This window comes from Aspergillus neoniger, assembly GCF_003184625.1.
Source record: "Aspergillus neoniger CBS 115656 unplaced genomic scaffold BO87scaffold_14, whole genome shotgun sequence".
In the NCBI taxonomy this organism is placed as follows: Eukaryota; Fungi; Ascomycota; class Eurotiomycetes; order Eurotiales; family Aspergillaceae; genus Aspergillus; species Aspergillus neoniger.
The window spans coordinates 131,972-154,370 of record NW_020291142.1 but is presented as its reverse complement, the minus strand read 5'-3'; the positions used below and the strand labels follow the sequence as shown (position 1 = coordinate 154,370).

The following is a 22,399-nucleotide window of genomic DNA, read 5'->3' as shown; positions in this document are numbered from 1 at the left end:
GGAGCTGCGAAGCTACGAACAAAGCAAGGATTCTCGAGGCCCACGGGAGATCGTCGTGTTGGGTTGTAGTGACGAATTGGGGGACAGTTGAGAGCAGTTCATCCATTTCATGAGCAGTTGGTCGCGTGTGAGATATTCTAGTATGGAAATATAAGCCGATGTAGTAGTCATCTATGTATTTGTGGAGTGAGTCAGGTTGTTTGTTTGATGCTCTGTTGGACTACTACTAACTTGATACTATTCTCTACGGGAGTCATGATTCTCTATAGAGCTATTTGATGCATTGTGGATGACCTTGGCGACGGAGGAGATGTCCGGGGACTCGGATCCGGAGCCAGACAGGCAAGCTATGGCCCTCGGATGGGTTTGGCCGCTAGATAAGGTTTTATTGTGGGCCGGTTGTCATTTGTCAAGAACAACTCTAATATATTCTGCTATTGACTGGTGCTTGGCAAAACAGATGGTGTGGCATCTACTGCATTGTGATGATCTCTACGGGAACGTTTATGAGCCCTACATGTCATGCCATGGGAGAAGATTCTCTTTATTGTATGTGTATCGACATGAGTAACCCGAAATCCTTCCTTCATGATCTCCCTCCTATACGCAACCTCATTGACACCTTCTGATCAATATGACCCAAAATATAGCCCCTCTCACCATATATCCTAAGCGGCATGCGCTTATAACAATAGCGTCTAGACAGTGCACTTGACAGTGGCAGCACTCAGGTCCACCGGCTGCGCAGCACTCGGGTTTCCGTCAAGGTCCACATAGGTGTTCCGGGAGTTCAGGGTGGCCAGGACCGATCCGTAGTTCGTGATCACGCAGTTGGTGTTCGCCTGGAAGTTGGTCAATTGTGCCGACGAGGCCTTGACCACACCACCAGAGCCGACTCCGGTGTTTCCGTACAGAGCCGAGATGCTCTGCACACTGCCGTCGGCGGGGACGGCGGCGCTGCCCTGTGCACCTGTCTGGTCGTTGGCCAGGGCGATGGTCACAGCGGGGATGATAGGGCCCGCAGAGACGGAGGTAGCCAGGAGGGCAATGAGGACGGCACTGATCGACTTCATATTGAGGTAAAGAGGAGGTGGTTGATTGAAGGGGAAATTAGATGGTTAATTGATGATGATGGTCAAGAGACAAGTTGGGATGGAATGCTGTTGTGGTGCTGGAATAGTCCTTGAATGTCGAGGGAGAAGGCCTGCTTTATACCTTTTCCTTTCGCTCCTTGTACTGAAGGCCATATATACTATATTTTGTCGAGGTTGTCATGCGGTCTCTGGCTCTTCGTATCTGTCTCACTTCCTGCCGGGTCGTAGACACCCTGCCACAGCTTTAGGCGTTCCATGACTTTACTTGACGTCGATTGGATTCACGATCTCCCACCTACAGCCGAGTGTAGACTATTTTGAACCGACGTCATGAGACAGGGATCTTTGAATGTACTTTCCGGCGCCGCCGAGAGTCGAATAGAAGGCATCTCAATGGTTGATTGCTATTTCGGGACCGATATTTATGACATCTCACTGGGCACGTGAGGGTGAGATGCAGGTCTCAAACCTTCAGCATCGAGTCGATGCGACGGCGAGCCGGAGATTCTTGACTCTCCATCGTAGAAATGGTGCGGTGGAGAGCTCGTGTTGTTGCGTGAATACGAGAAGTCCATGTCGACGGGCATTGCAGGCCTCACTCGATACCGGTGATGCTCCCTACATAGTGGGATGTTTTCTTGCGACTAAATATCGTGCTCATAATGCATGGTGCTCATAATGTTCATTATGAATAGCAGATCGAATGATTTGCCAGACCAGGGAAGTGGAATAATTAGGGAAGACGGAGTTCAGGAATACGAGCTGGTGCCGTAAGGCAATGCCAAATAAAGACGACGGGAAGGACGATATACTTTCCCCAATGTAACATCCCTGCGACATCGCTCACTTCCCCGGATATCCTAGCACTTCATGCGATGAGGATCGACGCCGATCCTAAACATGCGTCATCTTGGATCTTCAGTTCGGATGATTCGGAGGCATCGGTGCTACCCGGGCGTAGTACTGGGTTGTAACGATGAACGAACGCCAGGATGTAGATGACCCTTGCAAGATATGACATTGTCTACCAATTCACTGCGACAACTCTGGATGACTACATTCGCCATCTGAAACGATGACCGACTTCAATTTTGTGGAGAGAACTTGCAGTCAGGATTTTAGGCTGCTTTGTCGGACGATTTGGGCGTGCTTACGAGCATTGGAGGCTTGGCAGGTCGACATGTAGCCAAGAATAAGGCCCAGAAGATGAAGGCTGTGAAGATGCAGTGGCAACAGCCCTGTGGCCGCGTGCGAGCCACCTGGGGCTGTGTCATATGCGAGCCCTTGATCTAGACGATGTGTCTATGCAGAAAGCCGTATCCGACATAGCCTTCCTTGCGTGAATAGATGACTGCGGCTTCGCCAGTGAGATGATGATGACTGGTCTTTACCAGAGTTGCTAGGAGCTACAAGGGCTACCATAGGGCTGCATTGGGGCCGGGCTTATGATACCGACGAGAAGTGAAGGAGTTCGGGGTTACGCGAGGCCTGGTAGATGCCTACCAGCATGTCGGCAATGCACTAGAAGGTATCTAGAGCTCTTCCGACCAGAGAGTGGCGAGCGACGGAATGTTGGCAGACAGGGAGACCTCCGAAGACCCTTGCTTGGATGCATCGCAGGTGTAAACCACACGCTATGGTGCGGAACAGGAACGGGGACAGTCCCGTCACACAGTGACTAGGTCCATGGTCGTTTTGCAGGCAAAATATAAGGCTTGCAGAAAGGGTTGCGGAAATGCTAGGCCGTGTTCCGTCACGAGACCGAGACCTTTATAGATAGCTGGCTCCAGTCTGGCTTCGAAGGGATTCATTACAGTGTCCGTAAGAAGTTGGGAATTCTTTACTCAAGTGTAATGTGGAGCAGAGACCAGCTGAGTTCTGAAACAAGCAATGAGACCTGCGAGTCACGCGGGCAGCGTGACTGGATGACCAAGTGAAAGGAAGCTGTTGATGTCCCTGGGCAGGTATGAAAGCTATTGCGCTCACACTAAGAGTCCCAGAGTATATACTATTCACCCAGGTTGGCCTGGATTTCTATTGAAACGAGCTGTTGTCCAGCTGGATGCGGAGTTTATCATAACGGTGAGGGAGAGATCATTGTGTCAGAGCCCGATTTGGCAATCTAACGGGATCATCACTAGAATTGTGTCATTGGAAATATGTCCTTAAGAGAAAGGAACACAGTAGTAAAGGTTGAACCAGCGGGGTATAGTAATAGCGGTGAGTGGAAGAGATGGTGAGTAGCGGAAGGAAGATGGAAAAGAGAGAGGAAATGGAGAATGTATGAAAGAAGTTGGTCTGTGCGCGGGAGCTGCTGACGTTGACGTCGATGGAGCGAGTCTCACTTTCTGCCTGCATCCACTCGCTCTTCCTCTTCACGCCTTCCTCTCCGCCTCTCTTTTCCTTTCCTTCCCTCTCTTTCTCTTCTCTCCATTCCACCCTGGTCCTTCTTTCAGCTTTCTATTGTTCAGTTACCATGTCCTTCTCCTAGTGCGACCTGTATTATTCGATTAGATTACTCCCCGACACACTCCCTAGACAGATAGCCCGTCATGGTGTCCCTGTGGCCCTTCAGGGTAAGTCCAGTCCACATCCACCGCCAGTCTCCAATCCACCAACTCACCATTCCCCCATGCTCAGGCCGAGGACAACTCTCCAGCATCCTTCGAAAAAGCCCTCGTCGCACTCTCCACCAAGATCACTCGAGCCACCACTCGTCTCGACCTCCACCGCCAACATGCCCGCCGCTTCAAAGCCCTCTGGACTCTCTACACCACCTTCGCCTACCTCCTCTATTCGATTATCATTGCTCTAGTCCTCGGGTGGCAGAATTGGGGAATCACAGAGTACGGCGCGATCATCGGTGGCCCAATCCTGTACGTTCATAATCCCCCCTGATCTACTCCCTCACTGCGACCTGCCACCCCTCACCCCGCCCCTATTGCGGAGCGTCACACCTGCATCACAGCTCCTAACCACCATTCTCAAACAGGATCTACCTCATCCGTACCATCTCCACCCGCTACTATGACTATCGCATCTCCAAAACCCAGGCCTACCTCGACGATCTCCACAAACAGCGCGAGAAAACCATCGAGGACCTGAAGACCGCTACGCGCTGGAACTCCACCCAACAGCTCCTCGAGAAATACGGCGGGGAATCGCCCAAACCCGCGCGCTCAAACTCGGTCAAGTCTGGCGACGCCAAGCGCAACAAGTCCGAGGGAGCGAAGCGCAGGCAACCATCTCAGCAGCAGCAGCAAGTCCAGCGCACGGGTATCCCCCCGCCCCCGACAGCGAATATCCGACGACCAGCACCGCAGCAATTCCCTCCTTCTCCTCAACCGCCTGCCACCCCGCCAGTCGCATTCCAGCACCACCAGCAGTCTCCGCAGAATTTCCCCGGCCAACAACAACCACAGCAGCAGAGGTCGCTAAGCATGAACGTGGGCCTCGAAGAGCCTGGATTCGCTCCGAACGCATTCTCTAGTACGCCTTCACAATATGTGGAACAGTCCCACTGGTACGACCGCCTGCTGGACGTATTGCTGGGTGAAGATGAAACCCAGCCCAAGAACCGGCTCGCGTTGATCTGCTCCACCTGTCGAATTGTCAACGGTCAGGCGCCCCCGGGTATTAAGACACTCGAAGAACTAGGCCGCTGGAGATGCGGAAACTGTGGCGCATGGAACGGTGAGGAAAGCGAGGCGAAGAAGGTCCTGGCGGGCATCCGCAAGGAACAACAGCAGTCGTCCAATATCATCTCCAGTGGCAGCGTTGATGGCACAGAGACCCGCTCGTCCGTGGGAGGAGATGTAACGGATGACGGCGTCATGGTGGCTGCTACTGGCAGCGAGGATGATCAGCTCGAGTCGCACAGCGAGGGAGCTGAGACGTCGGAGGAACAGGTAGAGCAGTCTGCGGAGAGTGAGGATGAGGTAGAGGAAGAGCCTGAACCACAACCCAGTAAGAGGGTAACGCGATCTCGGGCTAAGGGTGGAAGAAGGAAGGGTTGACGATATGCCACTAAGGCTGTTCTGTAATGTAGTTAGTTTATTCGTGTGGCATTATTAGCAATACCAGGTCATATCATCCAGACTATATTCAAACTAGAACCAGAGCCAGTAGTGTATGTCATTCTCATATCCAAAACAAAGATCGCTCAAAACTACAAACATCACCCTTAAACCTAACTCCAAATAACCCAATACAAATCACAAACTACACCCCCTCCCCCCAAGAATCTCCACAGCCCTCTCCGCCGCCGTAATCTCCGCCTCCTCACTAGTCAAACACCCCTCCACAAGAACAGCCACGCCTTCCACGCCCGCCATCGTCACCGCACACCGATACGTCGCCCCATCATCCTCCCCACCAGCACCAGCAGTACCAGTATCCCCATTCACCACCCTCACCACCTCAAATCTAATCTCCCCCTTGGCCATCTGCTGCGCAATATTCCTCGGATGCATAACATCGACCTCATCCTTCAGAATCCGTCTCAAATACCACAACACCCCCAACCGTTCCAGGAACTTCTCACACTCGGCCAGATTCCCATGTGAATCAATAAAGATAGCACCCAGAATACTCTCAATGATATCAGAGAAGAATTTATCCGCGTTGAGCTGGGAGAGGTATTTCCAGGGGTACGACGGGGAGTGTTGCAGGCCGTGGATGATGGATTTGCGGAGCGAGGCGTGGCGGGATAAGGCTGCGTCTCGGGCTGTTTGGAGATGGGCGCCTTGATAGCGCATGAAGCGCCAGAGTTCGAGTTTGTGGTCGATGGATGAGGGGTTGAGGGAGGCGGTTCCCGAGGGGGTGATTTGTACGGTGGAGCGTTTTTCAGTGAGGGCGAATTCCATGCAGAAGAAGGCGAGGAGGTTGGCGTTCACGACGGCGTGCTTTATCTTGGTCATTTGACCTTGTGGGATTTCGTGCGGGTGGGAGAGGAGGGTCGACATGATGGCCATGTCGAGGACGGCGTCGCCGAGGAATTCGAGTCGTTGGTAGGATTGGGTGGTGGTGTCGAATTGGCAGGATGGGTGGGTGAGGGATTCCACGAGGAGGAATTTGTGTGTGAAGGTGTAGCCGATGTGCGTCATTAGGTGGTCGTCGTTCAGGGTGTGGTTGGTGGTGCCTTCTGGGGTTGAGGGGGCTGTGGTGGTGGTGCGGTCGATGTGCTCGAAGTTCACTTCGGGGAGGAAGCGGTGGATGCAGGCGTGGGCGGTGGCGAAGCCGCCGTCGATGTAGGAGGCTCCGATTAGGGCTTCGACTACGTCGGCGAGGACTTTGGTGGACATTGTTCGTTGCTTGGGGGTGAGGCTGATCTTTTCGGAGATGAGGGGGGCGGTCCATTTGCGGGGAGTGAACGTCTTGTTCATGATGAAGGCGTCGAGGCCGGCGTCGAGGGCCGCTCGTGCGAGACGCGAGTTTTGGACGATCTCGTCTCGTCCTTCGGAGAGGTAGCCTTCGTGCCAGTTGGGGTGCTGGAAGAAGAGTTGGCATGAGACGGTGAATTTGAGGACTGAGTCGCCGAAGAATTCGTATCGCTGGTAATTGGTAAGTGATTGCGCGCTGGGCGCGGTAATGGCCGTGATGACATGACGAATACTGGAGAATTCAAGATCGCGGAGAATGGTCTCGCATAGTCTAGTCGCAACCAATGTGGCTTCTAGTCTATCCAGTATAACTGATATGAAGCGGCCGAAGATGGTTTCGGCATAGGGAAGTTTGTCTATGGTGCAGTTTTCCGCAAGAATAAGACGGATCTTTGAGGAGATTTCAGGGGTTTCAGTATCAAGTTGCTTAGTAGCTAATGTTTGCCGGTGCAAAAGGTTTCGTCGCTTTGGGACGGCGTCGCATTCGAGCTCGACTATGGGTGTGTCATCTTGTCCGGATACAACCCACCGTTTGAATACCATAGGCTCATTGTAGCGTAAGCGGTCCCGCACAATGCCCATTATCGTAGGAAATTCCTTGCGAGAGTAGACCTCTAGAGCAGGCTCGTCTCCGGCGTGCTTCTTGAGCCATTCTGCTAACTCAAGGTCGGGAAGGTCGGGCCCAAACAGAGTCACAAAGTCTTGTTCGGGCCTCAGCTGTCTAGAGCTTACAGCCTGGAGGTATAGCGCGGTTGCTAGTCTCATATTTTCGATGCTGTCAGCGGCGATCCCTTTCATTCGCTTCGGTTTGTCGAACGCCAACGTATAGGTTGTCTCGCTGTCCCAGAATAAGGTCATCGGTTCAATCGGTGGTAGACTCGTTGGGCTGGTCAACCTGATACACATATGAGAGTCCCCATTGTGCTTTATAGCAATTTGCGTTTGGTGGACATCAGGGGATGACCAGGAACAAGCCCAATCGACCCATGGATCGTACTGTTCCGATACTTCCACAAGGGCAGGCAGGTTAACATGATCGGTCTCTTTTAGCTCTAAGCTCCTTTTGAACGGAAGTAGATGATCGCTCAGAAGACCAAACTCGTAGAGCCGTTTGTAGGCTTGAAAGGCTGCTTCTTTCCGAGCTGCTCGCTCGGTCTGCCACCATCGCTGGCCCTGAATACGGCGGACTTCGGGATGGACGCAGGACGGCAATGTGACAGTACCTCTCAATAGATCTGCATCATCCTTCTCATATGAAAATTCAGGCTCGTTGCTCGCATACGGTTGGCGTGGCAGGACTGCGCAGAAATGGTTGAGGTGTGCAACAGCGGTGTCTGCCGTCAAGACAGCACTGGAAAAAATCAGCATCAGTACACAATTTGAGAGTGCTGTGTGGAGCCATACCCAGTAGATGGCACCTCAAGCCTCTCCACCACTTCTTCGTTGATAGCCTCCAGGGCCCAAGCCTCGCGCAGTCGCCTTTCGTCATCCTCGTATGCTTCAATCATGGCCTGTTCCAGGTCCTCCCACTTGCTCAGTGCAGAAGATTCATCATCTGTAGAAAACATGATGGCATAAGTGGATTTCCTGTGCCGCGCACGACCTCGTCTCTGTACGAACGATTTCAAGTTTGGTGGCTTATCATAGCAGACTACCACGCTGCAGGCGCTAATGTCAATGCCCTCCTCCAGCACATCCGTCGCAAGAATCAAGTTCTTCTGGCCGGTCCGGAACTCGCTCAGTGTATCGCGCTGCATACGGGCGTCAAGGAGCTCACCCAGAACGTCTTTGCTACCTCCGCCGGACCAGCCGACGAAGGAAGCGCATCGAAAGCGATGCTTGGTCACAGGATGGATAGACAGTAGCTTTTCCATTACACTCACTGTAGCCCTCTGTTTAGCAAATACTAGACCGGAAAAGTTGGGCTCTCCCTTTGTATCCAAGAATTCCAGCAGGGATCGGAATTTTGGTGAAATAGGTATTCTATCCGGGTCGGAAGGAGTGAGGTCTATATTCGGGGTGGGTAGCTTTGAGACAATATCTAGTAGATATGCCTTCTCCTCGTCGGTCCAGCCCATGCTATCCACCGAATTATCGGCTCTCGTTTTGAGCTGCTCGACAGAAGCGTATATGAAGTAGTCGGCAGCCCATTCACCAAGCTCTTCGAAAATGTGTAAGCTTCTAGTCGCAAATCTTTTCAGCTGATCGTTACAGTAAGTCTTCCCGGACTCGAGGACTTTCTGCAACGCCCTTCCGTCAAGGGGGCTCTTTCTCAGTTTCTTAATGTACGGGTCATCCTCGAGCCTCATAGACGTCCAGGCGTTCACAAGAGCTTTCAAAGTCCTGCTTCCAGCCTGCAGGTCATCGAGCAGCACCGGGGTGAACAAGATCTGCTGCAAATATGGCCGATGGGTATGCGTCATAAGCTCTGACCGATGAGTCCGTGGTGTCTTGCACACGGCATCAAGATTTGACTCAATCTTCCTGATCTGGTCAGCCCTACCCTACCCTGCCCTGCCCTGCACGCCAACACTACACTCACAGTAGCTCCTGTTTATTTGATCTCACCACGGGACTAGCCGTGAGGCCGAGAACCTTGGGCACAGCTTCCGCGCCATGCCTTTCCAGCGCAGGGTGATAAAAGTACTCCATGATCTTGTTTGCAGGGTGGCGTCGCATGCAATGATGGGCTGCCAATAAAACACACGGCATAAGCAATTCTCATCTCACAAACACATATATACCCACACACACAGCCCCCTACATCATAATCTCCGGGTTTAAAGCATCGCGTTACTATACCTTCATCGAAAATCAACAGACCCAGCTGGGTGATCTTGACGAACCCATGGCTCATCGCACTGGCAAGAACCGCATGCGTGGACACCACCACCTGCATCTCCTTCAGGATCGCATCCCAGATAGACTGCTCAGTCCAAAGCTCGACCTTGTCTAGACTAGTGAGGGTCCGGGCTCGGACGGCGGGGATATTGTCGGAGATGAATTTGAATTGTTGCAGACATAGGGCGACAGTGGGTGTTAAGAACCAGATTAACTGGAGCAACGGAGGATAAGTCAATAACTTATGAGCCAAGATAACTTCACATCCTTCTTCATTTTAATTTATTTTTTTTTTCTCACCTTGTGCGGATTACTCTCCAGCTCCTTCATGATTCGCAGCAAAGCGCTGCAGTGAAACCGTCAACTCCAAATAAAGTTCCACTGTGGAGAAACAAACATACATGTGAGTTTTCCCACTGCCAGTTCCCATCTGCAATATATTATTAGCCTGAACCTTTCAAAGATAGTAAGCCTTGCATACCGTGACAATGATATTCTCCTTTAAACTCGCCTCGAACATCTCCACCTGGTAGCTGCGCGGGCGGTATGCGGGCGCATCTTCGCCGGCGGGAAGTAAAGTCGCAGCAGCTGTCATCTTGCTGTCATCGGGGTATCACTGGAATAAAACAGAACTGGGCAGAAACAACGATCGAGACAGATGCTGGTGAAGGGAGCCCCAGCAGAAGGGGGGAAAGAGAGTGAAAGAGGAGAAAGAGACGCTGAGAATATCAAATCAAATAACTCATCTCAATGAACTAACATTTGGTTCGAGGAGGCGTCCGAGTGGAGGGGAGAGCGAGACTAGAGAGACTCGACCAAAAGGAGGAGTGGGGTAAACAAACTGGACAAACTTGGTTGGTTTGGCTGGCCTGGCGGGGTTGGCCTTATGCAGCTACTAGTACTATCAATAGATTCATTCGCTAATCACAGTGGTATTAATTCTGGGGTTGGGTTTGGAGATAACGCTCCCACTGTGGATTGGTTCGTGGTTTAATTTGGGAAGCCGAAAGCTTGGTTGGATACTGGTTGGTTTATTTGTTGGGTCGGGCTGCTAGAATTGAGAGTCGAATCGTGAATGGATAGTCTACCGAACTATAAAAGTAGTACTTATTGCATCCCCCAATTTCGGGATAGATTGGTATTCGGTTCTGTCTTGAACTGTCACAAAACGAGGATAAGGAGGGCAGCATCTTCAGAGCAGACACAGATGGATTACTATGAGCAAGTCGAGCAGTCTGTTTTCCTGAACCCTCCGGTAGGAAGCGGCCCTCTCTAACAAACATCGTATGCAAGTGTTGAAACGGGGAAATACCGGAAGCCTCCTGTGCCCACTGCCAATGCATCGGGCAATCAGCAAACGGGATAGAAGCACCCAACTGCATTCACAACTATCGGTGCACTTCCTCTGTCCCAGGAGACTCCTGTGGCTGATGACGCTGTGGATGAACATCAAATATGAAAGCACAAAACACCGCTCCTTCCGAGGCCAGAATGGATACCTAGTTACATCACGCCATACACCAGAAGATACGACAACGGTAGGAATATCGAAACAGAAAAGCAATGAGCTGATGATATATCTCGGGCGTTCGCAATCAACAGAATACAGAAATGGCAACAACAATCAAGGGTAATATCGGGTTCGAACATATCCGGGTCACTCATGATACAACGGGCAACCCGTGACCAGGCTCCGTTTTCGTGGCGTCAGACCCATCGGGCTGTCCGTCGTCATTGCGCGGGCGACGAGCCTGGAAATTGTTCCCCAGGAAGTTCGCCTCCTCATTGGGGTGCTTGCGCATTCCCAGGCCAGCAACCGCGATGCGATTCAGCGAGTTCATGTCTTCGTTCGAGGCAGCACCGGGGTTGGGGACCTGCATTTGCTGCGGTGCACCGCCAGGACCGGGCGCGGGACCGGTGGCCGCCGGAGCCCCCGGCGGGGGAACGGAGATATCATTTCGTGGCTGGTTCAAATCAATGTTGCCAGGCAGCTCGGGAACCTCGCCCTGAGAGTCCAACAAGCGCGATTGCAGGTTGATGATATATTCACGGAGCTGGTAGTTCTCGGCTTGCAGCTGCTTCATCGTCTCGTTCGTGTTATCAAACTCCTTCACCTGCTCCTCCAGCTTGCGAATGTAGCTCTCCTTGCGCTGACGGAAAGCTCTCTGCTTTTGGTCAGTCCAAACCCTTAATCCCAGGCATTGGGGTTCACTATACCTGTGCGGCCCGGTTCTGGGCAGCGCGCTTGGAAGTCGACAGCGGTCGCTTGCCATATGTCTTGGGGGATTCCTGGCCCGTAGGCTCTGGCTGGGGAGGAGTCTGAGGAGGACCACTGAGCATGGCAGCGCCGGAGATGGCAGGGTCGATGTTGTTCTGGTCTCGAGGGCTGGTGGTGTTGGGTTGCATATGCGGAGGCTGCGCGGTCGGACCTTGCGGACGTGCCTGCTGTGGGTGCGACAGATGTTGGTGAGCAGCCAGGAGCTGGTCATGCAGCACTGGAGATCAGACACGCGAGTCAGCATTTAATATAAACACATACGAGGCCAGTGAAGTGGAGTGAGGCAGTAAGCAGCCCGCAAACGCGATGACGCGATGACTGCTTGGGCGATTTTCCTCCTGCTTGTCTCTTTTTTTCTCTCCCCTATTCCTTCACGATGAGAAGCTGGTCTCACTTACCCTGATCCGCATGGTCCTATCAAGAAACCCTACAGTTAGCATCTATATACTCCATGATTCATGTATATCCGGTTGACGCGACCGGTGAGCATTTCAAGGCCCCCGTGTCGCGAAAACATGGGCGTGATCCGGCATCGCTCGTCCGACAGACAGGGCGACGGCAGTCGCGAACACGACCAGAAAGCTCAAGCTCCCGGCTCGGGACATGAGCTGCGCGAATCTGGGGAAACGGGATAAAGACCAAGATGGGACAGACGCGATCTGATGACAAACCGCGACAAGCATAGGCTGCTTACCTGAGCAGACGTTTGCATACTTGGATGCGGCGCTGGGGCTAGTGTGGGCTGCATCGAGGCAATAGATCAAAAGACAACGGAGACGCGCCGGAAAAAAGACACGACAGGATCAATTCACGAAGAGGAGAAGGGCGGACGACGAGCTCGGCTAGTATATTCACACGTTTTCTTTGGAGGTTTCGAGGGGGAGGCGAGGATGTAGAGGAACGATGTAGGATAAACGGGGAAGGACGATGAGGTAAGCAGAAAACGAAAGAGAGCGAGCCAGTTCGGAGATAGCTCGTTTTCGCTAGTAGGCAGGGGAAGTTGTTTAGGTAAAGGCTGCTCACGCGGGAGGTGCCTTAACTGACTAACTAAGCTGGATTGCAGTTTGACTGCTGACTATTATTGGTGATAACCGGGGTGGGAAAGTGGGTGTGGGCAGATTAGTAGTAATTATGAGAGGCAGTGATCTCGTAAGCAGCGAGTTGTGACGGGAAGTGCTGGGAAGAGCTGACCACGAGAGGGGGAGAGAGGGGGGCGAGAGAGGGAAAGGGAAGATTAGTTAAAGGATCAGTCAGAAAATAAGTGACGTGTGGGAAAAATGGAGGAGGGCGAGTGGCTGGCGCCGAGGGAAAAAGGGCCCTTCCCCCGGTGAACTTCACTGGTACTACCACCGTAGTAGTAAGTTAGTACTAGTCAGTCGAGTTACCTGCCTTGCTTCCTCAGGTGTCCAAGCCTGCATTTCAAGGAGACTCAAGTCTTTGTTTACTGGCTTCTCTCAACATCTTATCATCACTTCATTCGCTAATTAATTCCTCCTAACTTAACTCTGAACATTACACAAATATCCCCTCCTTCTTTCCCCTCAACAATCCGAACTTCTTTGTTTCTCCGTTTCTACTGTGTTCTACCTGACCCACGGCTGATGACTGATCCGGCATGTGCTGACTCATCGCTTTCCACAACAACACTAACTTAGTCACCCAAATAGAGCAGTTTGCCGGCAGTTCACGGAATCTCCCACTGCACAGTAAACACTCTCTCCAACGAGACCTAGATAGATACAATCTACTAATATGAGTAATAACAACACCCCTACAAATCAAGTAAAACCCCTCAACAAATCTCCCCCAACCGGAGCTACACACACGTACAACACCCGGGACGTAAAGTGATCTTCAACCACTTACTACATCCCTCCGCCGGCATCCGGGCGGTGTCACTAGGAATGTCGGATTCATCGGGGTAAGAATGCCGATGGATGCCTGAACTGCAGTGGCCAGTGGGGAAAGAACTTAGGTCTTCTGACTCAGCCTAGCATTGGCTGGACCGTGAGGACTTACCATCATTGGGTGAGCCATGGCCAAGTCCAGGCTCGAGTCCCAGCGACCATTTTCTGCCCATACCACCAAAAAAGGCGGTCGAATTTTATACAGATTTCAGATGAGTGTTTGGGGATCTGTATAGTCTAAAATCCGACAAAATCCGAGGTTTTTTCATCGAGGTCGACTAGCTTCTGCCGCTTTGGGCGGTGGGAGGGGCGGTCGGGGTTGGGTTTTGCCATTGATTTATCTACTTACTCCGTATTGCTTAGTTGCCTTGATTGGATAGGATAGCAGTTTCTTCGGTGTTCAATTAATTGGCTACATTGTAGTAATTTATGTATGTATTCATGTATGTACTTGGAACTGACATTGCGACAGTCTGTTACTAGTAAGTACACATCAAACCACAACATACCAGCAACTAGAATACTGATTAAGTACATCGATCAAACTTCATGACACATATAGACACTAGAAAAGTTCCAGCTCCCACTCATAACCCATGTATATACTACGTTCGTGACCCCAATCCATTATGACATAATCTCCTCTCCTCTCTCGTCATTCCATCTCCCTTCATTGCTCCTTCTTCACCGTGGGCTCAGTCGCCAGCGTCTTGATGATAGTGGCCCCAACATGCGCCGACTCCTTCCAACCCTTCTGTCGCATCCAGAACCGTTCCGCCGGGTCAATGTCGTGAGTCGACCACTCACGAGCATCCTCTTCCAATGACTTCCGCGTAATATCAGGCACTTCCATGGATTGATCCGGCCCATGCTCATCCCCTTCGTCATCACTGCTGCGCGCCGCGATCGTCGACTCCAAGTACCGCTTGCGCATAAGGTACCGCTCTGTACGCTCCTTCTTGGCATTCGGGGGCTCCAGCTTGGCCATGGCTGCGCGGATGGCATACCGCACCATGAGGTAGATGTGCTCGGAGAAGAAGATCGTCAGCAGCAGTGCCCATCCGCGGATACCGGTCGGCTCGCCGTTCGGGCCTTCATAGCCGTTGCTGAACATGTAGAGAAGGGCGGAGCTGGTGATGCTGCCGACCCACGACAGGAAGCCGAGGCTTTCCAGCCAGGGTCCAATGGTATCGGCGCGCTGCGGCCAGGGTCTCTTGCACTCCATGCAGATCTTGAAGAAATCGGACCGAAGCTCCACCCAGTTGTTGACCAGGAAGGAGACAGGGACGAGAGGCCAGACAGGAGAGAACAAGGCCAGATATCCGAATTGGATGCACATCTCTCGCAGGTCTTCAGTCACGTCGTAGTCCTCCAAGTCGGCTTCGTTGCGTACCCGGGTCAGGAACTTGGTCTCATCGGGGTGATCGTCGAACAATGCCTCTTTCTTGGCCTCGGAGCCATCCTCAGTCTCGATCTTTCCTTGCTTTCTGCGGTTGTATTGCTTGTATTCGCGGGAAAGGCGCTGCTTCAGCATAGGCACAATGGTCTCCATGGCAAAGTTGACAGCTTGGGCTGTGACGGTGAAGTAGATCACCTGCTTGCGCAGACGGTCCGGGTCAATGCTAAATTCTGTCCTCCGTGAGCTTGCGTCTTCCTTCGACACGAAGGGCCGAACAGTCAGATGGAAGACATCAAGGTACGGCACGATCCGGCTCGCGAAAGGTACGTAGACAAAGGCTGTGAGAATGATTGGCAGATACGAGGTGATAAAGTTGATAATGAACACCTTCTGCGTCAGAGCCACATCGTATGCAGGCTGCGTCTCGTAGTTCTCGTAGTCATTGAGCTTCGTAGCGATCGACACCAGGACCGAGCTCATCGTTGGGATGAGAGCCGAGAGCAGAATGGTGGGAATGAAGACCTGATCTGTTAGCGGACGGTCCGAAATCCCCGTGATTCAGACTCACCAAGTAGGTCTTCAGTGGACCATTGTATACCTCCGAGATGAAGATCTCAATGGCAAAGCACGTGGCGATAATGACACCCAATGCAACGGCGGAAAGCAAGGCGAACGGGACAATCAGCAGTTGTCTATACATCCGCCTGGTCGCGGGGAATACCCCCCTGACCTCACCAGTGCTTTCATCCTGAACTTCCCTTTCGGGCTTGAACTCGCGTCTCTTGGGTCGCACAACCGAGACCCCCTTTGTTTGCCAACGACAGCTCAGATCCTCCTCCTGGCGCTTCCAGTACTCAATGAAAATGATACACCACAAGCTATTCACGACCGCATATATGATAGAGAAGGATCCGAGGAGCAGCCAGCAAGAGAAACCGAATACGGCAGGGAACATAAGGAACCTAAAGTATGACTGTAGGAATGCGAAGTAAAAGCCGACCTGTACGTAGAACACCCATTAGCTGCAGATCAAGTACGCATGCAAGGCCGGTCTTGTCCTTACATTCTCTCCGAACGTATTGCGTATCTGATCCAAATCATCAGCCGACAAAAACGTCTTCTGGCTCCAGTCCTTCATGCACTGTTTGTTCATGGCCTCATCATGCAGCGGGAAGATCGCATCGACACATTTCCATTCGCCATGTTTCGGGGTGATACCAGCGCCACCTGCTTCTTTGGGGACGGTGATCATATGGTAGATAACGCGCAAACGCTCCGATTCCGACTGGGCCTCCGCCGAGGATTCCGATTCGGGTTCGGTATTGCGGACGCCATAGAGCCAATCGCGAATGCTAGTGAAATAAAATAGACGGATCAGTAAGAGACGACCAAACCCGACCGTGCAAAGAGCAAGCGCTCACCGTGATTGATAGATGGCACGCTTCAGGCTCTTCTTCCGTGACGCTCGGACGAATATCAACAGCGACGATTCATCCCCTTGCCTCACTTCGGTCTGCAGTCCAACCTCGAAGAGTTTCCGCAGCAGTCGATCGAGTTGCTCGGTCGCATGGGCGGCGTCTAAGTATAGATAATGGTGGTTAGGTCGGAGCGACACCGGGAATTGCTGGGCCTGGGGTACACCGCCATCTTACCAGTCTCACCACCAAAGTTGTAGCGAATCACGTAGTCCACATAGTGATTGCTATGCACAGGGTCCCGAGGGAGAGTGGAAGCCATTGAATGGGAAAGAAAGAGGGATGTCGAGTGCAATCAGGGAATCATGAGTACGAACAGGGAGCACTGTCGACAAAGCATCGAGAGTATCCCAGGGGAGCGGGATCTACTCGCAGTAATTAATAGTAATCTAGTGATTAGGGAGGAGCTACCGTTTTTTCCCAGGGGATCTACGCCGCGATGACGACGTCACCACCGATCCGATCTGGCGCTTAGGGTTAGCCCTCATCGTGGCTGGTGCCGATCGTCGCCCCCATCGTCACCATGCTTTCATTCATCAGCAATTCTCTCTGCTCCAGTGTGCCTTGATCGTTCATCAAGTTCCTTTGAGGAGTGATGATGCTAGCTTATGCACCGGAGAGTCCTCATCCAGACTGGATATTTTGTTTTTCCTTCACCGCCTTCTGTTGCTGAGTATTTCCGGGCGGTGAGACTCATCCCTGTTGCTGATCTGCCAGTTGGCTCCATATAAAGTAGTCCAAGAGGTTAATCATTTCTTGTGATGCTTGAAAGCCACAGCCACAACATTATTCTAGAATCGTAATCTGTACAGTTTATTGCGATCGGGATGGACATGCATAAATAATCCCTCCACTTCCTCCCGCATCTTTTGATCAGGCTCTTAAATCGTTCACAATCCCTCCGCCAACTTGTTCAACGCCGGACCCTCCATCATCATCTTGGTCCACTCATCCATGGCTTTAGCCCCAACCTGCTCGTAGAACTTGATGCTGGGCTCATTCCACTTCAGCACACTCCACTCAAGACGTCTGCCCTTGATCTCCAGGACCTTGGCGGCAAGGTACTTGAGCAACTTGAAGCCGTAACCATTGCCCCGAGCACTCGGCTGGACATAAAGATCCTCAAGATAGATTCCCGGAGCTGCGCGCCACGTAGAGTAGTTGTAGAAGAATAGCGCCATGCCGACAGGCTTGGGTGTGGGGTTCTCCGCTGTCGCAGGAGGGGTAATAAGCGCGGTGTACACGGAGCCACGCTTGGGCGGGCTGTCGGGGAAGGACAAGGTTTCAAGGAGGGACTCGTGGGTGGCCTCTACTTCGTGCAGGGCTTTTTCATAATCTGCCAGCTCGCAGATGAACTGGTGGATGATCGGGACATCTGCAATGGTAGCCAAGACATGGTTAGTCAAGATCGGAGGCGTTGCCAATGGGCCAATGCAGTTTATGCTAAGACGACATCAGAGGGAAACACTTGCCCTCAGGGGTCGCAAGGCGAATATTAGGCTGGTCAGGCATTGTGCCGGTATGTGTAAATAGTAGCTACAGAGAGAAGCAAATTGTTGAAAAAGACAAAAGCAAGAAGCCGGGGATGAATATATATATGAAGACCCCGGAGGACCCGCCTGTCGTTCCCCACCGTGCGGTCGGGACCGCGACTGTCCTACTCAAAAGGGACTTTGACTGCCCTGCGCCCTTCGGTTGACATCGAGTCCTCTGGAAGGTCGCAGAACCACAAGAATAACAATGTCAACTAGGACTATTTTGGATAGACGAAATGAGTATCGACAAGGTATAATAAGATGTGAATCAAGAATGCTATGTACCAGGTATAATTACAACTATGTCCTTGCCTCCAAGAACCATGGTTTCCGGCGAAGGCCTGGAAGTCTAGCGTGATGTGATGGCCGCCATCCACTTTTGCTCATCGGTCCTGTTCAAGTCAGCATATACAAGTCTGCAGAAGGGAAGGAAAAAATGAACACTTGGATACTCACCGGTCGAAATGTAACAGCATCCCCAGGACAGGCACCAGCTGCTTCTGGTAGTTCTTGTCCTTCTGCTCCAGAAACTGGAGGAGAACATTCTTCAGGTAGATGTAATCGATGGATGATGTATTAGACCCGGTTGGCGTCTCGCTTCTCCGGGTTGACGGACTGCGGTCTTTGGAGACTGGAGAGGCCAGCGCTTTGCGTGATCCGGAATCGATGGAAGATCTGGATGACTGCGGATTGGGACCGAAGCGACTCTCGTCCGGTAGCATCTTGTTGGACTTGCGGACCTTTTCTAGGCGCGCGTTGGTCTCCTCCACGGACCGGCGCAACTCGGCCTTCTCCTTCTCCAGATCACGGACTTGTTTCTCACTTTCGTCCAATGCATCCCGCAACCGTGCCATAGCCTGTCGTAGATCACTGAGCTCTTGGGTGGTCTTCTCCGACTCGGCCTCGAGTTGATCCCGTCTGCGTTTCCAGTCCTTCTGAGTATGTTCCAGCTCTTCCTTATCCTCCTCCACAGTACGCAAGGCTCGCTCCGCTTCGCGCAGCTTGCCCTTCAAGTCTTCCAACTCACGCGCCCGGCGGCGGCTCTGAGCACTTGCTTCATCCTCAGCCCTGTCGCGTTCTTCGATGGCAGCCTCCATGCGCTCCTTGAAATCCCGTACTTTAGCCTCTGCGCGACCGTCAATATCATTGAGAAGACGCCGCATGGTCTCGCCCTCCCGAGTACGTTCGCTCAGCAGGCGATGAGCATCCGCTAATTCTTCTTCCAGGCTTTCACAACGCTCCCGGGCTTCCTTCATCTGCATGCCCAACTCTCCAGCCTGGTCGCGCATGCTATTCATCAAGCTTTGTGCGCTGGCATGCTGTGCAGTCTTCAGCTGGATCTCCTCTCGCAGGCCGCCAAGATCCTTGTTCAACTGAGCAGCTTGGCTCTCAGCTTCACGGAGCCGGGCCCGAGCTGCCTTGAGCTCATCTTGAGCCTTGGACAGGTCCGATGCCAGCTTCTCCTTTGCCTCCACGGCTTCCTGCTTTTTGCTCTCTGAGTATCGCAAATCAGATTGGGCGACCGTCAATTTCTCCTCGCTCTTCAGTCGGCTGTCCGTCTCTTGTCTGATCTTCTGGTTGAGAGACTTGACTTCTGCGTCTCTTTCTGATATGGTAGACTTCAGCGACTTCAGCTCTGCGCGCAACTCATCATGCTGCCCCTCCAAGTTTCGCAAGTCGGCTGTCTTGCTGTTCAAGGATTCCTTTGTCGACTTCAGCTCCGCGGACTCGGCCCGTAGCTTCTTCACTTCCGGTTGCAGTTTCTGCAGAGTCTCCCGCAGTTCTGTCATATCCTTGAACCGCGTGGCAGCCAGCTGCTGGGCAGCAGAAAGCTCAGTCTCCAGTGTAGTAGACTTGATCTTGAGGCTCTCATATTCGTCCTTCAGATCATTGTGTGCCTTCTCGGTATCAACCTTACTAGACTCACTACTCGTCCGCAAATCTGTCAGTTCCTTCTCCAGCTTGGATATCGTTTCCTCCAGCGCGTTCTTCTCGGCGGTTAGCTCCTTCACCTTATCCTTGGCTTCAACATGGTCTTGGCCGATATTGAGTAAGTCATCGCGTAGGGTTTCGATTTCCTCTTTCAAATCCTCCTCTCCCTTGATCCTGGAGCAGAGACGGTCAATGGTAGCATCCTTCTCAGCCAGCTGCGTTTTGAGCGATTCAATGTTCTGCTCCAGCTCGGTGAGCTTCAAGGCTGCTTGATCAACTTGCTCTGCCGATTCTGGCTTCTCCTCAGCAGGAGCAGCTTCAACTACTTTGTTGGCCTCCTCGTTCGCCTTGCCTCCCTTCTTCTTCTTTTTGTTCTTCTTCTTGCCTCCCCCAGCACCGCCTGCGGGGTTCGCTGCTGGTGCGGTAGGTCCGGCGGAGTCCTCTTTCACCGCTGCAGTTTGGGGTGAAGGAGCCAGACTCTCGCGAAGTTCATCAAATGCTGCTTCCTTTCCATTCGCAATTTGGTCTTTGGTCTGTTTCCATTTCTCGTTATCTTTGAGATTAGCATCCAGGAAATTGACAACGTTCTGTAGTTTGCCCATATCTTCTGTCTTCTGTCCCATTTCAGTCTTGAGACTGGTAAATGTTTCTTCCGTCTCCTTGAGCTGGGACCGCAGACTGTCAACCAGACCTTGTAGGACCCCAAGACGCCGGTCATTGGCCTCCTTTTCGCGATTCAAGTGTTCCAATTTTGACTCAATCTCTGCTTGCTGATCAGCGCTCTTGGCTTGAGCAGTCTGAGCCTGGAGTTGCTCGATCTCATCGGCCTTTTGCTTGAGCTCGGATTTCAAGTTTTCGATTTCGGAGCTTGTCTTCGCCACAGCCTCTTCTGATTTTTCGAGCTTGGCTTTAAGCTCCTCAACTTCCTCTTGATTAGAGGTTTTGAGCTTCTCCAACTCCGCATCCTGTTTGTCCTTAGTGTCGCGCAACTCAACAAGCTCCCGGGTAGCGGACTCCAGGTTATGGACCATGCCTTCCGTTGACTCGCGGGCTACTGACAAATCGCGCTTGAGCGACTCTGTCTGGGACTTCAGAGTCTCAATCTCCTCCTGTTTCTCCTTCAGTTCTGACTCCAGTCGCGGGATTTCGCTGTCATATGAGAAGAACTCCTCACTATCACCCTGTGCCCCAGACTCCTTCGGAGACGTCTCCGCAGTATCCTTGGCGCCAGAAGTGGTCGACTTCCCGGACTTCGTAGCGCTATCGGGTGTAGATTCGTCGGTAGCGGAGCTCTCGGCAGCTGGCCCTTCGTCTTTCTTGGCTTGGGATTTGCTATCCTCCTTGAGTTTTGTAACTTCATCCCAAGCGGCTTTGGTGGATTTCTGAGACTCTTCCAATTTCTTCTTGTAGTCGTCCCGCTCTGCTGTTACACGTTTCAATTCCTCGGTCACCAGGTCACCTTTCAACGAGATCTGATTCAAGTACTCTGTCAAGGCTTTCGGTTCGCTGATCGACGTCAGGGGGGTGTTCTCTCGCAGGGCAGCTTCGAATGGTTCGATCGACAGGACACGCGAATGGGCCATGCGGTAGGCTTTAAGGAGATCTGGAGTACGGCAACAAGTTAACATTATGGCCGGACGGTCGTTGCGGAGTGCTCATTACCTTGATAACGGGATTCAAGTTTGCCCAACCTTCGCAGTTTTACCCGAATCTCTGGCGGGAGCTCAGACGGTGACTGGTTCGTCTCAGTTACAGGCTGAGCCTCGGGCTTCTTGGTTGCGGACTCCTCAGAAGACGTCTTCCCCTCCCCGGCGTTCTCCTCCGGGGCAGCTTCGGAGCCACCTGCCGACTCCAGACGCGGAGTGGCTGATCTGCTGGAACCTTCATCATCTCCGATGGCGAACTCCGGTTCGAACTCGTTGGGATCAGGGCCACGGACAGGGGTACCGGTGTTTCGCCGAGGACGAGAGGCTCGCCTTGTCGGAGATAAATTGCGACCCGTGGGATGACGAGCGGAGTTGGAGCGCGAAAGTGAAGTTTGAGCGGACCGTTGACGAGCTTGTTCTTCTGCAATCCGCGAATCGATTGCGTCGCGCAGGCGCTAGATTGGGAACAGGGCGGGATCAGCCACAGCACTGGCACGAGCACAAAATGGCACGGGGAATGCGAAACGGGTAAATAGTAATGGACAGGTTGAGAGGGAGATTTGAAAACAACTAGCGGGCGGCGACTTACCTGAAACATGACCGTGGCGGGCCTGTGAGCCAAGGCCACAGCAAAACTGATGAACGAAAGACAGAAAAAGAGAAGTCGGCAAAGGGTGAGGACAAGGAGAAGCAAGCGATAGGCAGGATAGAAGGGGAGCATGAAATCCGGCGGCGGCGACTACAACAACTCATCCACACGGGGGCTTCTTCGGTTGGCAGTTGGGCGGCCAGCACGGGGCAGAAAGCGGGTGGCCCGCCGAATAACTTAAGTGGACTCGTTCCTGGGGGCGGTGAGCAGCCATTATCTATCTACCCTAAACTCATGTTGCATTGTTTCTGTTCATTTCATT

General features: G+C 52.4%; 7 protein-coding genes across 7 annotated transcripts; 1 reads left to right on the top strand and 6 right to left on the bottom strand.

Moving 5' to 3' along the window:
- Nucleotides 1-542: 542 nt before the first annotated feature.
- BO87DRAFT_376088 (uncharacterized protein) lies at nt 543-1,278 on the bottom strand. Its single transcript, XM_025623205.1, has one exon. The coding sequence runs from the start codon at nt 1,071-1,073 to the stop codon at nt 699-701; it is 375 nt and encodes a 124-aa protein (XP_025480198.1). The 5' UTR covers nt 1,074-1,278; the 3' UTR covers nt 543-698.
- Nucleotides 1,279-3,467: 2,189 nt separating this feature from the next.
- On the top strand, nt 3,468-5,179 carry BO87DRAFT_376087 (uncharacterized protein). The gene is made up of 3 exons (XM_025623204.1): nt 3,468-3,670; nt 3,735-3,970; nt 4,087-5,179. Exons 1-3 carry the CDS (start codon nt 3,647-3,649, stop codon nt 5,108-5,110), a joined length of 1,284 nt encoding a protein of 427 aa, XP_025480197.1. The 5' UTR covers nt 3,468-3,646; the 3' UTR covers nt 5,111-5,179.
- A 129-nt stretch (nt 5,180-5,308) lies between these two features.
- Nucleotides 5,309-10,088, bottom strand: BO87DRAFT_406328 (putative RNA helicase/RNAse III; the record flags this gene model as incomplete). Its single annotated transcript, XM_025625992.1, has 7 exons — nt 9,798-10,088; nt 9,718-9,746; nt 9,617-9,662; nt 9,278-9,530; nt 9,018-9,165; nt 7,880-8,959; nt 5,309-7,826 (listed from the first exon to the last, which is right to left on the bottom strand). Exons 1-7 carry the CDS (start codon nt 9,909-9,911, stop codon nt 5,309-5,311), a joined length of 4,188 nt encoding a protein of 1,395 aa, XP_025480196.1. The 5' UTR covers nt 9,912-10,088.
- An 889-nt stretch (nt 10,089-10,977) lies between these two features.
- BO87DRAFT_425402 (uncharacterized protein) lies at nt 10,978-12,342 on the bottom strand (the record flags this gene model as incomplete). The annotated part of the gene is made up of 4 exons (XM_025627296.1): nt 10,978-11,481; nt 11,534-11,811; nt 11,993-12,008; nt 12,289-12,342. The coding sequence occupies 4 exons, from the start codon at nt 12,340-12,342 to the stop codon at nt 10,978-10,980; spliced, it is 852 nt and encodes a 283-aa protein (XP_025480195.1).
- A 1,610-nt stretch (nt 12,343-13,952) lies between these two features.
- BO87DRAFT_376081 (anoctamin family protein) lies at nt 13,953-16,758 on the bottom strand. The gene is made up of 5 exons (XM_025623203.1): nt 16,553-16,758; nt 16,322-16,478; nt 15,964-16,252; nt 15,469-15,900; nt 13,953-15,422 (listed from the first exon to the last, which is right to left on the bottom strand). Exons 1-5 carry the CDS (start codon nt 16,635-16,637, stop codon nt 14,172-14,174), a joined length of 2,214 nt encoding a protein of 737 aa, XP_025480194.1. The 5' UTR covers nt 16,638-16,758; the 3' UTR covers nt 13,953-14,171.
- Nucleotides 16,759-17,265: 507 nt separating this feature from the next.
- Nucleotides 17,266-17,887, bottom strand: BO87DRAFT_386150 (GNAT family N-acetyltransferase; the record flags this gene model as incomplete). The annotated part of the gene is made up of 2 exons (XM_025624748.1): nt 17,266-17,750; nt 17,842-17,887. 2 exons carry the CDS (start codon nt 17,885-17,887, stop codon nt 17,266-17,268), a joined length of 531 nt encoding a protein of 176 aa, XP_025480193.1.
- A 372-nt stretch (nt 17,888-18,259) lies between these two features.
- BO87DRAFT_307403 (putative vesicle-mediated transport protein (Imh1)) lies at nt 18,260-21,943 on the bottom strand (the record flags this gene model as incomplete). The annotated part of the gene is made up of 5 exons (XM_025619392.1): nt 18,260-18,302; nt 18,367-19,865; nt 19,941-21,265; nt 21,302-21,445; nt 21,505-21,943. Coding segments are annotated over 5 exons (3,450 nt in total), but the record flags the coding sequence as incomplete, so codon positions are not given.
- Nucleotides 21,944-22,399: the final 456 nt, after the last annotated feature.